This window comes from Homarus americanus, unplaced genomic scaffold, assembly GCF_018991925.1.
Source record: "Homarus americanus isolate GMGI-L3 unplaced genomic scaffold, GMGI_Hamer_2.0 scaffold4060, whole genome shotgun sequence".
Classification (NCBI taxonomy): Eukaryota; Metazoa; Arthropoda; class Malacostraca; order Decapoda; family Nephropidae; genus Homarus; species Homarus americanus.
In genome coordinates, this window is record NW_024746161.1 from 8,878,394 (window position 1) to 8,895,929 (window position 17,536).

Sequence of the window (17,536 nt, forward strand, 5' to 3'; positions counted from 1 at the left end):
TGGTACTTGCCCAAGCGGCTAACGAGCCGATCATTGGTGAAGAGAGTAAAAGTAAAAAAATAAATAAATGAATAAAAGTCTATACATATGCTAAAAGCTAAACTATATACTGTACCCGTATCTCCATTGTCTATATACACCTTAAACCAAATATTGTAAGAGTGTATGACGATTTTACAGATTAATAATAATAATTATTATTATTTTCATTATTATGGACTTGGGGTTTGCCTCTGTGTTGTTCTTATGTACTAAAAGTATGTCTAAGGGATATAATGCTTTTAATTTTTACATAGCTATATGGATAAGGAATTTACTGTACTATCATTTTGCACTTGCCTAAATGACCCTTGTTTCAGTATTCTATAATCTCATTTTGTTATATCCTTTTGTCTCAGATACTATTGTATTGCTGTAGGACAGTTAAGCCACTAATTGGTTTAGCATACATGTTTACAATAATTATTATTGTAAACATGTATGGCGATTTTACATCATAATAATAATAATAATAATTATTATTATTATTATTATTATTATTGTTATTATTATTATTATTATTATTATTATTATTATTATTATTTACTATTATTATTGTTTTTGTTGTTGCTTTCCCTCGTGACAACTACCAGATGATTGGAGGAATGCAATAGTAACAGCAGTTCACAAGATAGTAGAAAAAAAAAAGAATTTCAGGCCAAGTAGTAGTAAAAACAATAGAGGAAATTCTAAGGGAAGCTACGTTGGACCACTTAATTAAAAATGAACTAATAACAAATGCCAACTGGCATGGATTTGCAACTGGACAAATTTATTAGAAACCTTAAACTTAGAAGATTGGACAAATATGATTAATAGAAGTTCACGACTTGCCAAGTGACGTCAGACCAGTTTGCAAAATGTTCGCTGGCGACACAAAAATCTACAAATCTTCCTTTGATTACATGTGCCTGGAATCATTCTTAGTACTATATAAAAGTTATCTGAGACCGCATTTAGAATGTTCTGTACAAGATCCCCATATTTTTAAAAATATATAAATACTATAGAAAGAATACAGAGAAGAGCCACCATATTTTTCCCCGAATTAAATCTACCCTACGAAGAAAGATTACACCAGCTGAAGGTAACTACAGTACACTGGAAGAGAGAAATATATAAAATAATGAACGGAGTTGAAGATGTCAATTGCACACATTTCTTTCAAGAACATTTAAGCGAACTAAGGAGAAACGTAGAAAAATATATAAGCAACAAAGCACTAAAAATACTAGAAAATACTTCTCATAGCGAGTGGTAGACACGTGGAACAACCTTACTATTATGCAATAAATTCAACCACAGTCAACCAATTTAAGAAAAAGTATGAAAAAAAACATATAATTAACCAATGATAATAAAAGAGCAGTGAAAAGACCAAAGGCATGTTTAGAGGCGAACATAAAAGCACCAATATAGCAAACTAGTCACGGTAATTTATGCTGGCGAGTTATACCAGTAACTACCTACAGTCAATAGATGGCAGGAGTGGGTTCAGCCATTCTATTCCCTTCCTTGTTCTTTGTTTTCATGTACACTTTTCAAACTCTTGTCAACTTCGTCTCTGTCAGCTACAAACCCGTGTAAAGTTTATACAGTATTTCAATTTAACTAACATATTTCTGTTACGTGAGCAAACGAATGACGTGTTTGTTATTCTAATACATTATATCTAATACTATTTTCTTAAGAAGTTCTGTCAGTCAAGGATACAACAGTAAGTAAGAAGTTTTGTTGAGTTTGATCTATAATTATTTTGAAACTACTGTAATAAAAGATGTATACATAGACAATGCTGGTATACTACTAATGTTAGATAGGAACTTGGTGCAAGACATTACGTCCATTACGAAGTTCAATTATATGTTGTACACTATACAGTATGTGGTATTCTAAATCATGGTGGCTGTGTGGCAATGATATGGCTACATAGCCCATAGACTGCCTGGCCATGATATTGTATTCTTAGGGAATAGATTCGGTAAAGGTGTAGATAACGGCCACCTCCAGAAGGAATTGTCCAAATCGGTTGAACAATTTTCTACATACTAACATATTAAACACAAAATTGGAAACGACAATGTATAGAACCTGACCTAACATAGCTTGGGGTATGTTAGGTCAGGTTCTATTAGGTTCTATGCATTATCGTATTAATTTGTGTTAAACAACGTACCTTAATATTTAGGGATTCAGCGAGGTAAACAACAAAAGTGGCACCGGGAGGAGAATTGTGGAGTGGGATAGAGTAAATAAAATATGTAAAATAATACTTAAAATCATAATAGAAAGTTGTCGTTTCTTTTAATATGCTTAGTCATCAAAACAATAAGTACAGCAAAAATAAAGAAAATCTACAAACAACTTCTGGTGGTAGCCACTATCTACACCTTTACCATAGATTCCACTTCACTTTTCATTTTGCATTACAAATGCAAGTTTTGCAGTGGGTGAAACTTCTCAAAACTAACCTAACCTGAATGGCCTAATAGTACGGTCATGTAGCCTGTGAGTTAGGTAGCTGCAATATTACTGCTACACAGATACTTCATTTCAAAATTTGGAGCATGTCATGGTAAAATTATTGTTTTGGTCATCCACTTATTTGGAACCTAACTTAAACTCAACAGGTTATTATTTGGTTTAGCATATCTTCATATCGCATAGAAGCACCTACTTTTAGGCAATTTCCACCTCATATATACATTCCTCTTGGAAACGTGTTTCTTTCAAAAAAATCGCACAAGTGAGGAACGCCTAAGAAATTATATCAGTAAATCTCCACCGCCATTTCTTGTCCCACCATGAGCTGTTTGGAGCTGTGAGGCGTGTCACACTGCCAGGGGTTAGGTGTGGTTAGGTTGGGTTAACGTTGGTTAATTTAGTGAAAGTTAGGGGTCTAGATGTATGGTTTCTGATATATTTGGATGTATTTTGTTCAGACCTCACCTTCACTTGTTGTGGAAAATCACCATTTTTGATCAAGGATGACACACTTTTTTCAAAAACGACTCATTTCCCATGGAAACAAAGGTCAGATCTGATCAAGATAGATCAGAAATCAATCTTCTCGTGAACAAATTCGAGGGTATGCTAAAAGGAATAATTACCACTAATCCTAACCTAACCTGTAAAAATTGGTTACAGCACTGCTTCTCAAATGCAACCTAACTAACCTAATCGTTTCGGTCATCCAGTGAATTTTAGGATTTTAAGTTTTGGAACCAGTAGTTTTGACAACTCTAAGGTTCGTTTCTGTAAAAATTCGTCCATTGGCTGTCCTCAGATTTTGAGAAAAATAAAGGCATTTTTGGTGTATTATGGTGTGTTTTATTCAAATCTGCCCTTCATTTCTTGTGAAAATTAGTGGTTTAAAAAACAATTCAATTGTAACCAAAACCGCTAATTTGCACCAAAATGGCAGTCAGGTTTGAGTAAAACACACAATAAAACACACACAAAAAAAAACTAACCTGACCTAACTTTTTTTTTTTTTTTTAAGCTTACCTGCTACTGTGGTGGAGGATACAGCTGGGCGATCTGGTATGCTTACCTGCATGGTTTCAGACAATAGTATTTCTGTCCTTTATTAAAAGTAGACAATTTCCACACATAGGACAGTCTTGATGTTGGATTGCATCACTGCCGTTCTCATAAATTCAGTGAATAACAGCTTGATAAAAGGGGGAGAACACCTATCACACGCCATCACGAGCCTTCAAATTTGAAATTGCGTGGTGAAAGGCTGCTTCAAAATGATTGGCCAGCCAAGTCACATGGCATGATACTTGAAGGTCATCGGTTATTATGTTGCAAAGATGTGGAGGAGAGAAGTGACTCTGGCAACATAGTGGATACAGAAATTTATGCCTAGAAATTTGTGAGATACTCCGATGATATTGATTTGCACAAGAAATGATATGAAGTTGTATGTTTGGTTTTTTATAGGCTTTGTGTCTCTAATGTTGAAAATTGGAAACCTGCAGACAGTCAATGGACTATGCTGCTTTATGCATGTGCTAGAGTCTGATGCATGTGCAGTTGTTCTTTGGAGGCTGATTGGTGGGTATGATTTTGGATCAACCAATCACAGCTAGGTATAGGCCCTGGCTGCCACCTGCTTGAATTTGAATTTATTTCCAAGATGTCTCCCTTGTGCAATGGCTGTGATTTCAATTATACTTCCAAACCATCCCTAGGTTTCAATCGATTATTACAGTAAAGACGGAGAAGTGTGGAAATTTTTACACGAACATGGTGTTCTACCTACGGAAGTTACTTGTGTAAGGTGTAACAAGCCTTGTAGTTACCAAGCTGAAAAACACCTTTGGTACTGTCCGAGAAGAACTGTTATTCCCAAGTCTAAGAAGAGTAGTCTAATAAAGATGAGCACAGAAGTGGATCGGTTAGGGTTAGGTTAGGTTTTGGATGATTCTGATCTTCATTTTTACCGCAGATTATTACTTTTTGTGATTTTCGCCCACCCAAAACCCCTGGTTCCCACTAGGGGTTCCCCATTATTGTTGGATAAAGGGGAGGCTCAAAAGTAGTGATTTGTGGTAGAAATGAAGGTCAGAATCATTCAAAACATATCGAAACTATCGGCAAAACATAATTTCAACTTACAAATAGGTGGATGATCGTAACGATAATTTTACCACCAAACCTAACCTATCCTTACCTACTAAAATTTTCTGGATGACTGAAACAATATTAATACCCATGTCATTTTCTTTTCTCAAACTTTGTAAAGATCAGGTATTTGCTGGCAACAAATGCAATTTTATCCATTTGGTTTTGTTGAAGCTCCTTATTACCGGTTGTTATACATTTTGAATTCCTTCATAGTTGTAGCCGCAACTGGCTCTACAGGTACAGTAGTTTATTTAATTCTTCAAGTATTTGCCGGGAGTAAACATAGTTTTGGGCATTTAGCAAAGGGCATAATTTTGATGAACTTTGGTAAATTTGTTGTATGTTGACCAAAAGAATGTAGGTCTGAATGACAAATTAAAGTGCGATTTTTTAGTTACAGTATGTAGGAGTTTGTACTCTGATGAGGATGTACAGACATTCAACAGTTTTGTCGACTGTAAATGTTTATAGTTTTAAGGTACTGTAAACACCATCTAAATAATACTGTATAGTATACTGTACTGTATGTCATAATTTTTACATAATATAGAACTGGGTTAATGTTTAGAAGTTGCTAACACTTATTTATATGTTGAGTCTTATACTGGGAGAAAGAAAGCAAAAAAACTAAGGTAAATTTGCATTTTTAACGAATATATATTTTTTTTACAGAAAACATGGCAACGATGGAAGAGCGTAGTGTTGATGAGCAGGAGTCAAACACTGAAGATGGAGTGACAGGACCACAACTTATAAGTACTCTTGAGGTAAAGAAATTTTTGATTGGGATTAGTAAGGTGGAAAAGGATCTTTGAAGATCTATTATGGATATAAAAAAAAAATGGTAGCCCTGATCATTGACCCGTGCCCAGGTGGGCTAATTCCCTTAAAAAAAGGGGGTGGGGGCTAATTGACCCATACTGGGCAGTCTCTTTTACACCTGACCCCTATCGCTCATATATCCATCCAACCTGTATTTGAAGCTACCCAGTGTGTTCGTGTTAATGATGATGTTTGGAAACTTGTTTCACTCATCCACTACTATTGCTAAAAGTTTGCTCCTGCTTGGCTAATTTAAGTACCTTTGTTATATCACATTTGATTAACTCTGACTTCCAATTATACACCTTGATTATATTGCCCCTCACTCTATGTCTCTTGAGGGAGTGCATTTTTAGATGCTTTAATCTATCTCTATATTCAAGGTTCCTAATGCCCAGGATTAGCCATGTGATCCTCCTCTATGCTTTCTAGGGATTCGATATCCATTCTGTAGTACGGTGACCAGAACTGAACTGCAAAATCCAAGTGAGGTCTCACAAGCACAAGATATAGTAGTTTTAGAATAACCTCGCTAGTCTTGTAACTAACGCTCCTTTGTATGAACCCAAGAAGTTGAATAAATCACAGTACAGTACAAGAGGAAATGAATAAGAACACAGTGATGGCATTCAATTGAAATAACATACATATCACTAGTATGACCACTGGCCAGGAAGTGTGTTGTATCCTAGTATATAAATGATCACTGGGAAAGTACACTAAACAGGATACACAGTTGTTACACTAAGCCTGTATCTAAGGCTGGCATGTCCATAGACCAAAGGGAATAAATACACATAAGAGGACTAGGCGTAAATTAGCTGGCCGTGATGTGACTCGAGAATGTGCCGGAGAGGAGGAACCACCACAGGTCATGTTGAAGAGAGTAGAAGAAACAAGGAGATCTGCAGGATTCTGACACTTCTGAGCTCTATCGCCCTAGGACTTTTAAAGATTTCTAAACTGGCATACAGCAAGCAGTGGTTGTGTTTTTTTTTTTTTTTTTACGGGGATTAGCCACCCGGACACAGGTCACTGACCCACATCGGGGCCTGGGGGGCGATTGCGTTGCAATTTGTACAGTATACTGTAGTGCAGGATATATTATTTCCCCATATCTTTAAAAAAATCATAAGTACTGTAAATGTATATTGAATTACTTTTATTTTTTCCTCAGCAATATGGGATATCCCATGCAGATGTAAAGAAACTAGAGGAGGCTGGCTACTACACTGTTGAGTCAGTGGGTTTTGCTCCAAAGAAGGCCATTCTTGGAATTAAAGGATTCAGTGAAGCCAAAGTAGATAAAATTATGGCAGAAGTGGCTAAACTGGTACCTATAGGCTTTACTTCTGCAACAGAATTTCATCAAAAACGAGCAGATTTAGTACTGGTAAGTTACTGTATACAGTATTGAAATTCCCACAGATCAGCTGTAACTATGTACAGTACTGAACTGTGCTGTGCTCATCATATGTGACTTAAGCTTATAGTTATTTAGGGGAGCGTCTGGCTGAAGCTTGAAATTCGTTAATAATTGATCAGTCAATATCAATTTCCTGTCAGCAATTGAGGCCACCAGATACATTGTTTCTATACCCCTGAATTGGTTCTGCCTACTCCCTTATAACTGATTTTTCCCTTATATTTTTATAAATTTTCAAAATCCTATTTTTCCATAACTTCTTGCAAGATTACGTTGAAATTCGTGTGGAATACTGTATAGGTAATTTGCTCCTCTTGAACATGATATACAGTATAGATATTTCTGATTATCACTTTTGTTTTGGGTATATGAATTTTTTTTCTTAACTTACTATTTCCTCCAAATATTTATAAAGATAAGTCAGCAAATAATAAACCAGCCAGATATAAAGGAGATATATATGTTCAGTTATTCTACTACCTAATTTTTGTTTTATTAGAATCGGCCCATAAATGGCCGAGCCTTAGGGATTTGAAAGTTAGAAAAACTCGTTTTGAGATATGGGCCGAGAAGGGTGGCGCAAGAGCAACATGCGGTCGAACCTGACTCGCTTCTTTTATGGGTAACTGATGCATACAATGAGCCTTAGACTCTGGTCCTGCTGCTAGCTAGCCAAGAATGGTGCCAGATACTGATTTTTACCAAGTAATTGGTATTACTTTACACCAAATTATTAAATATTATTATAAATATTTTTCTACAGCTTGTGCTACATAAACAGAAAGGCCCTCTAAATGAAGGGGGGGGAACAATTATGCATAGCTACAGAAATACAGTAATATGAATTATGCAATCAAAATACATCAGCAGATAGCCATAGACAACAGCTTTCCTCAGAAATTTTTCTGAATATTTTCAGCTGGGACACCCCTTAATTCAACAAAAGATACAGTGAGCTCTAACACATTCTTTTTAGGGGTCCTGCAAATGGCTGAATTTCTAAGTCATATCTCAACCCCTGGTGTAGGTAGAAGAGTGATTCAGAGTATGTCTGAAAGGGAATTTTAAAATCTTGCTTTGGTCCTTGAAGATCATGAACTGCACTGTATAGTATACAGTATAGTCAAGTCTGGGTTTATCCCTCAACATTGTTAGGTGGTACTATTATACAGAAATTACGGTTCATGTTTCCCATTGTAATTGTTGAATAGAACAGTTCCTTGAAGGGCCAAAAGATGAATAGGTTATGTTCACGTTCCACTTCATTTATCTGCCGAGTTGTATGCTTCTTCACAGAGAAACACTAAGTAATTAATCTTGGTGAAATTATAGTTATTTTAATGCCCAGAAGAGTTAATGCAATTGTTGAAGTGTTTACAGGCTTGGTGAAAAAGCTTGCCATTCCTTAACTGCATTAGGGGAAGTATCAAGAAAAGATTCAACAAAAATAGAGTTGTTTAATTCTTATTTCTGAAAAATCTTATTAAGACATACAGTAATACAGTATAAACTTTTTCATATTACAGTACAGTACTGTATAGTACAGGAGGTCCCTGACTTACAAACGTCCGACTTACAAATGTCCGACTTATGAACACTCGCTGATTCGAATGGGGTTAAATTTGAAATTTATAGTATTTTATTTACCTGATGACTTATTTTTATTTTCATTTCCTGTATTTTGTTATTCTATTTCTTTTGTCTTAAATTAAGTGATTTTATATGTATATAAGGACTTAGACTATGATATAGTGGGATTTTAATCATTGTTTTGTAAGTACGGTATGCATATAGCATGTGTTCTGACTTACGAACGTTCTTTGGAAAGGAGCCCATTTGTAACCCGGGGACCCCCTGTATTTTTATTTGATGGTGTTAAATTTAGTGTGCCATTTCAGAATCTACTTAATTTATTTATAATATTTCTCATTTCTTTATATGATTCTTTCAGCTGACTACAGGCTCAAAAGAGTTGGATAAATTGTTAGGAGGTGGGATAGAGACAGGCTCCATCACAGAAATATTTGGAGAATTCCGCACTGGCAAGACACAGCTATGCCACTCATTGGCTGTTACTTGTCAGGTGAGTGTTTCTGGTATGTTGAAGACAGACATTTTTCTAGCATTATGTTCTTAACCCTTTTGCTGCGTTTCCCGCATTTGCCATTTTATTCTGGCTACCGCCAGACGATTTTATTCAGCTTAGGGTAGCCTCTCACAAAGGGTTAAGGAGGTGACTGTTGTATGAACCCATGTGCCACTGAGAGCTGTGTGAAGGATGGCAGTATTCCTCTGCCAGTAAACCAGTTCTACAACTGTTGCCATGTTTTTGTTTGTATATCCGGAGTGCGTTCCAACTGCTAGCCAATGTGTCATACCTGGACAGTGGACACTTGTTAAACAAAATGGCATAAATATAGCGTACAGTACGCGATACCACTTTCAGCCTGTATGGCTACTCATCTGTACATTAAGATGGTTAGTATATAATTTTATTTACACAGCAGATATGAGACAATAGAAATGAAAAAAAGTTAGCTAGAATACAGTATTATGGACCAATGTCTTTCAACACTCAGATTAGTTCTTCTTCTTCTTCCATATGATGTCTAGCACAGTACATCAAGCTGACCCATACATGTTGATCATAGTTTTTTTCTATAAAAAAAATTATTGCAGGAAATTTTTAAATCCTTTGGTGCATTAGTTAAATCTTAGACTAATGTTTCAGCTTCCACTGGAAATGGGTGGTGGTGAAGGAAAATGCCTGTACATTGATACAGAGGGATCATTTAGGCCTGAACGTCTTCTGGCTGTTGCTGACAAATTTGGACTCTCAGGTGCTGATGTTCTTGACAATGTAGCCTTTGCACGAGCTATTTCTGACCAGCAGACACAACTGTTGGTTCAAGCAGCAGCCATGATGACAGAAGCCAGGTGAGTTGTTATTTAATACAGTACGTTGGTATCTTTATGATTTATACTATTTATAGCATAGGTCCTAGATCCAGGCAACTCTTGTAATACAGACTATGTGCTTGGGAACTAGGGTCTACCTTCTTTTCCCCATAATGTAAGCCAGGGTTGACTTCTAACTCATTTGGTATCCTGGTCTACCCCTCTCACACTGTTCACCTCAGACAAAAGGGATTACCCATAGTTATAACATTTTCTCTAGGTGTTAGGAGATTTTAAATAAGGTAATCCAGTCTAGGCATCACCAACACCCACACTGCTACATTCACCTCATTTAGAATACAAGACCAATCTATCACCCATAAGGGCATAAGCAGTTAGGTCAGATAGGTTAGGCTAGTGTAGTGTATTGCAAAAGGATTAGTCCCTCATTTATGGTAATTAAAGTTCTCTACTTAAGAGAAAAGTATACAACAACAATTATCGGTTATTACTGTAGTACTCGCATTACTTGAATATTTTGTCACTTTTGGTAGCTTATTCAGTGAGCTCAGGATCAATATAGTTTTACAACAGAAGTTTATGATATTGTATACTGTAATATATAACCTTTGTAAATGGTCCTACAGTATGGTGGGGAACCTATGGAGTAGTATTATAAAATGAATTAAAACATTTCAGATATGCCTTATGTATTGTAGACAGTGCTATGGCATTGTACCGGACAGATTATAGTGGTCGAGGGGAACTATCTGCCAGACAAAATCACTTGTCAAGATTTTTGCACTTCTTAGATTGGCCGATGAGGTGGATAACGTTTAATATACTTAAGTAAACTAAAATTTTAATTTTTTTATGTTTTTGGAAAGATGTAAGAATCTGAATCTGGGTGAGTAAGTCATATAATTTCATAAAGCTTTCTTTGCTTGTGACTATCAGCAGGGAGAGCTGTCAGAATGTTGCTTCAGCCAATTGTACATGAATTTTTACCAGCTATAATGGCAGAGGCAGTTGTGTGTATCATTGATGAAAAGTGGTACAGTAGTTAGCTTCTGAATCTCCCACATATAACAAATTTTGTGGTTTGTGAGGGGCAGTGCTGTATAATATTTTCATGTAGGAGACAGTAAGAGAGATGGATACTCAGGGGCAGATCCAGGAATATCCAAGAAGTTGTGGTGGGGGGACATGGCAAGCTCAGTGAGCCCACTTCCTGGGGTGTTGGAGGGAGCTGTAAGCCCCCTGAATTTTTTTCAAATCTGACCAATATCATGGGCATTTTGAGGCCATTTTGAAGTACTTGACATTCGGAGATACTCTGATGTCAACAGTAATTACTTTTTACTAAACAAAAATGCCTGAGTATAGATCCACATTAAAGAAAAGGTATTGGGATTTTCTGATGAAAAAGGGGGTGGTCTGGACCCTCCCCTGATCTGCCCCTGATGCTGTAGTGGAGAGGGGAACTAGTTTAGTAAATTGGGGTACATGGTGTATGGTGAGTTGACCGCTGTGGTGTCAATACTGCTTTGGTAGGCATTCACCCCCAAAAATTTACTCCTCTTTGTAATGGAATTTGGAACATTATATACTAGGACAGGGTGTCTACTGGCCTGGAAAACCTGGAAAAGGCAGGGAATTTTATTTTGGGCTGGAAAGCCTGGAAAAAATACAGAATTTTACAAATAAACCTGGAAATTTATGTGAATTCAGTTCAGTTTCAAAATACAGTATTGTTATTTTTACAGCAGTCTTACCATAAATTAATGCTGCAGCTGTATTGTATAATAGGTAAATAATTAAACGTTTAGGACCAAATTCCAGAAAATAGTCCACTCCAATAACTGAATTGTTTGTGTACAGTACCTATCATATTTCTTGTACAGTAAGTGATCAAATAACCAAATATTACAAGCTATACCTACTAATTCTGCAGTGAGTATTGTTAGAGATGAATTGTTCTGATAATTAAGTGACTTTATTTAAGTGGATTATTCCACATATTAATCATGAGTCATATAGGTGGATCAGGAGTGTGATTTTTAGTTTTTGCGGATTTTTTGGTTTTTTGGAAAGTCCACGTGAATCGCACAAATCTGAGGAGAAAAATAGGAGGTGGAGGGGTGTCAAGGTCTTTACCAATGTTCATCACTAGGCTTGGGGTGGGTTGGGAAAGGGTCTTCAATTTCCTGATTATTATCATTTATATCACCTTTAAATTTCCCAATAGTATATACATACTGTATTTTTGAAAACCTCTAGTTTTAATATTCTGTCATAGTAAATACCAAATTAATATACCTGGGATTTTTCAAATTTACACCTGGAAAACCTGGAAAATCCAGGAATTTTTTTTGTCTGGCCAGTGACACCGTGTAGAAGAAAGTTAATACACTGTAGTGAAAGTGAACAAAATGTAAGAAAATAACTATAGGAAGGAGATGTAGAGTTATAAAGGTTCATATGAATGGAGGAAGTGAGGGGTTTCAGGTATTTAGGATTGAATGTATCATCTTGTGGATCAGTGAATGATAAAATGAATCACACAGTTGTGGAGGAAAAGAATTTTGTAAGTAAGTTGAGAAATGTTGCGAGAGAGAGGGAGAATATTAAAGGAGGAGTAAATAATAATGACAAATTAAAGCAGTTTACTTTAAAGTTTGATGTCAAGTTCTAGTAGTATAGGAACAGTATTGTGTCACTAAGAATGACTTTAAAACAACTTAGGGATACACAACTGGAAAGTGTCTACAAGTGGTACTATGTGTAGCATCGTTCTAGTGGTGGTAGTGTTTGAGATTTAGTGTCATACCAAAAGTCTTGCTAAGCACCTAGCTATTCCTTGTTTTTTGCCAGCAGTGGGTGGTTGTGGCATTTTTGGAAAAGGCTCAATATTTCAAACACAAAAATCTGTGTTGAGGCTCTTAAGTGGTGATATTGAAAGTGTGAAGCCATTTGTACTGAAACTGAATAAAATAATGAGTGAATCAGAACTGTTTAGCCCAGATGCATAATGATTTTCAATAATACAATAGTTATAAGAATAGTAAGCAATGCATAGCCATCAAAACACATCTATATTTATTATAATTATTTCTATACTTAATATAAGGTACAGTTTGGGGTTATATAAGTTTATCATGCTTTATTTGCATGTGTTATGCATTGTATACAAGGAGTCACCATATATTGTTGTTTCTTCATTAGTTGCAAATGAATTAGGGAAGGTGTCTGTTTAGCTTCCCACTGAAAAGTTAAAGTGGACTGGAAAGGTCATCTTCTCTTTCTCTTTGTTTAGTTTGGTGTTGCTATAGTTATCACAAACCAAGTGGTTGCTCAGGTGGATGGAGCAGCCATGTTTGGAGCAGACCCCAAAAAACCAGTTGGAGGACACATAATGGCTCATTCTTCTACAACAAGGTAAGACTCCTGTAATTTTCATCCTATAGCCCTGAAAGGAAGAGGGACACTTAATTGAATTTGTTTTCCCTTGTGTCTATGTTTGAAGGTAAAAATGAATCCTGGTTCGTGGAGGTTTGGGTTTTGGTGAAAGTTAGCCAACGTTAAAACATTTACCCTTGGATTATAATTTTTTGTGGTTAAGACTGTATCTAATTGGTGTTTATTGTTAAGATATATACACACATAATTTTTACCAAAATGAAGCTTAGGATGATTATTGTCGGTGACTAGTAATTGTTGTAACAGGTGAAGAAGAGGAGTAAATTGTCCGCTCAAGAATCCTGTTGTGAAATTGTGGTAATACTGTATTGGTGCTTATCATATGAACAGTCATTCCCCCTTATTGGGGTTGGAGGGACAGTTTTTTAAGATCTATACAGGAAAGCCTCCGATAACGACGGTGCTACTAACTACGATTCTTATTTAAGACCCTGGTTAATTTAGGACCCAATTCAGTTTACACCATTATTTTCTTTGTATTTATGACGAAAATAGAATAAAAAATAAATTAAAATTAAATTTTCATATAAATTATAACTAAATCTCGGTATGTACTGTATTCTACAAAAAGAAAAGAAAAAAATGCTTTTTGCACGGAGACTGCTGGGCTTGTGAGTGGTGACAGCATCACTGGTATAAACAGTCGCAGCTTGGCGGGCCTTTGTACGCATCAGAACAGGAGAAGGAAAAAAACTTTTTCGTTTTTTTATGGGATTTTTGTGTCCCTATTCAACATGGGCAAGAGAGCAAGTGATGGTAGTGCTGGTTCAAAAGCTAAAAGAAAGTGTATAAGCTTAGCCAGAAAACTAGGTGTTAAAATGATATGAAAAAGGTGAGAGGTCTGTGGATATTATATGGAACAAGCAGTGAACATATTTTCTGAAGTGGATCCATTAACAGAACGAAGCATTAAAATTAACAGGGCCATGAAAAACGCATATGACCTCTTCATAAAGATGTATAATGAGAAAAGAAAGCAGCTGTGCAAGGTTCTTTCGACAGCTTTATTATTCGAAGGCTTAAACCATCAACTTCAGGTACAGCTCCAGAATCAACTTCAGGTTAAGCTACACCATCAAATTTAGCAGCAATTTCAGCAATAACGACAGGTTCAGTAACAGTTTCAGCAACAGTTTCAGGTTCAACAACAGCTATGACATATTTATGAAAAGCTACAGCTTTAGCCAGAGTTGAACCTTATGACTTCATCATCTGAGTAAAAACTCGTACAACAACATTCATTGGCTGTCCTTATGTTTTTGACTTTATGACCATTGGTGAATAGAATTCTTGTTTTACATTAGTGGGTATTATTTAAAACATGTGAACAGTAAAAAGTGTTGCTTTCATATTTTTATGTAGAGAAATGAAGATATGTTTTCACATGTATGCACTTACATACTTTTGTTTCTATGTAATCCGTCTCGCCTTTTTTTCTCTACCATTAGTGGTTAGCTATTTCTATTGTTCCATTTATTAACATTAAATAACATTACTTAAAAATGTACATATTAATTTTGTTCTATTAATTTTATAACCGCTACAACCAGGGCCTTATTTTTTTCAGTTTCATATGTAGAACCTTCGTCACGGGTTAAAACATTAACGAAAACAATACCGTCTCGTTTCCTCTTGTGTGTTTTAATATTCTACGTATTATTAATGTATTGTATTGTTCATTTCGCATATACAGTATAAACATTAATTCATTCAAATACACATTCAGTAATAAACAATAATGAATCTTTTGTATGTATTCTTAATAAGATCAATAGCTGTTTCCTTGAGTGCACACGTATATGTTGGCATTCTGCTATTAGTCTCACATTTTCTTTTCTTTACCATCAATGGTTTACTTCTACTGTATATTAAATAACATTAATTAAAAAATACAAATTTTTTTGCATTAATTTTACTACAGCAAGAACCAGGGTCTTATATTCTTCAGTTTCAGATGGATAACTGACATTATGGGTGTAAACACTGACAACAACAATTAGTCCCATCTCTTGTGTGACCATATTATTATTGATTTATATTGTATAAGGTTCATTCACAAACATTATTTAAAGAAGATTGTTTGCATTTTTCATTAATATTATTGTTTTGGGGAAAAAAAGGATAAAAAGCCACACAAAAGATATGAAAAGGTCAGACTTTGGATGCATCTCATTATTATCGTTTTATTTTGATGGTAATTAATGATTCACGTCGATGATTCACGTTACACTGCACTATTGGGAGACACTACCGTCGTTATTCGAGGCTTTACTCTATTGTAACAGGAGAGATGTAAAGAAATATTGAGTAAACAAAGGTTTCTCAAAAGTTAGTGAACAGCTAGATTTTCACGTATTTTAAGCTTTGGTTTTGAGGTAATATCCTGTAAATACTTATTACAATATATTTACTTATATTAGTGGACTTAAAAAGATTATATTTCTTCAAGCAAGTTTTGTTGAACCTTTATTTCTTTAGGTTGTATCTAAGAAAAGGTAGAGGAGAAACAAGAATCTGTAAAATATATGACTCTCCTTGTCTTCCTGAAGCAGAGACCATGTTTGGGATATATGCTGATGGAATAGGTGATCTAAAGGACTAAGCATTGTATCCTTGGATCACATATGACGTGATTTCTGTGTGGTAATTTATCAAGTTGAGAGCTTCCAGAGTTATGTACAGTACCGTTCTTTAACCCTTTATATGTGCAAAGGTGGGCAGTTCATAAAAGTTGCAGCGCAACTTGTGCCATAACTTTTTGGTTGCCGCACATTTTTCCAGAGAGTTGCGGCACAACTTTTACAAGCATTTTCAACCACAAGCGCAACGTGCAAAATTTTTCGGCAATAATGGAAAATTTGAATACGACCGCATAAACAAATAGGCATCCCTAGAGCCGCGCATTCCGAAAATTTCTGTTTCTGACGGAATGATTCAGCATACACATGATACAGGTCGGGCAGCATATTTCTGAACTGTAAACCAGATGAGACTCTCCCCCCACCTCCGTCGCTCCCCTTTCCTCGCTGTAGTTGCCAGATTTCATCTTTCACATAAACTAGAGTTAATGTGAAAGATGAAATCTCAACTGTGAAAAAGGAAGGATATTTCATATCATAACCAGTCAGGCAGTCGGTAGCACTGGATCGTTTTGTGACGGAGGAAGGAGAAGGAGTCTGTGGCGGTAACAGTGATCCTGCTGCCGACAGGACATGGACCGCATAGTTGAAGTGACTGAGACTGTTGACAGCCAGTCCACTGAGGCCAGTGGCAGTGAGCTTTTTTTTTTTGTGATAAAATATTGATAATGTTAACTTTTTTTTATTAATTTTATTTTGTTTTACTTGTAAATAGGCCAAAAAAATTTAGTATTTGTTTATTTATTATTTTTTTAAGTTAGCGTTCTTGGCAAAACTTATTGAAATTGGTTGTGGTGCAAAAAAATAAGGTGAGCGTGCCCACCTTACATATGTGTGTATGTTTAAGTGAGCTGTAAACAGATAAGCACTGTAGGCATTATTTCAGACTAGAATATACCTGTATTCATACTTTCTACAGCAATATTGAACATATTTACTTATTCACTTAATATTATCATCATGTATTATTATGGATAGTTCTTGCTTACAAAGCTTTTATATTAATAACCACTAAAAGTTTTAAATTTTACAAGAAAGAATTGTTTATGATTAAGTTTATTTTGTCATTACTGGTACTGTACATTGTAATCTCAATATTTTATTACTGTTGGAAATTAATGTACAGTAATGTGAATACAATAAAACTTCACATTACTGGACTGATGTGGCTTGACTTTATTGGACTTTTGTTAGCCAGAACATGATCATTAAAACTTAATTTTTGGGTTCAATCCAAGCATATATTCATGTACCCTCAGTAACTAATAAGTTTTTATAACATGAATACTGGACTACCAGGAGTCCAGACCAAAACCAGTGTTGGGTTCTTTGCACAGAGACTTTTAGTACAATTAAAAAATTTATACTGCTGTTGCACTGATAATGCTTTTAGTACATAATATTCCATGGTACTGTACAGTCAAACACAAAAGTTGTGTCCTCATTCTGTCCAATGATCAGGGTACATCTAACAAACGATATCAAAAGCCTGAATCCGTTTGTTCCAATGATACGGGGAAGAACGCGCCAAATTGTTTGCCATTAACAAAATATTTTGCCAATTTTCTGGGCACGACTTTGGTCTTTGACTGTACAC

General features: G+C 35.6%; 1 protein-coding gene across 1 annotated transcript; it reads left to right on the forward strand.

Annotated features, from left to right (window-relative positions):
- Window positions 1-1,066: 1,066 nt before the first annotated feature.
- LOC121878997 (DNA repair protein RAD51 homolog A-like) lies at window positions 1,067-16,385 on the forward strand. Its single transcript, XM_042385446.1, is given in 9 exon segments — window positions 1,067-1,126; window positions 5,347-5,441; window positions 6,674-6,889; window positions 8,874-9,005; window positions 9,654-9,859; window positions 10,520-10,620; window positions 10,623-10,645; window positions 13,137-13,258; window positions 15,779-16,385. Coding segments are annotated over 8 exon segments (1,014 nt in total). The 5' UTR covers window positions 1,067-1,126; window positions 5,347-5,351; the 3' UTR covers window positions 15,903-16,385.
- The last annotated feature ends 1,151 nt before the right edge of the window (window positions 16,386-17,536 follow it).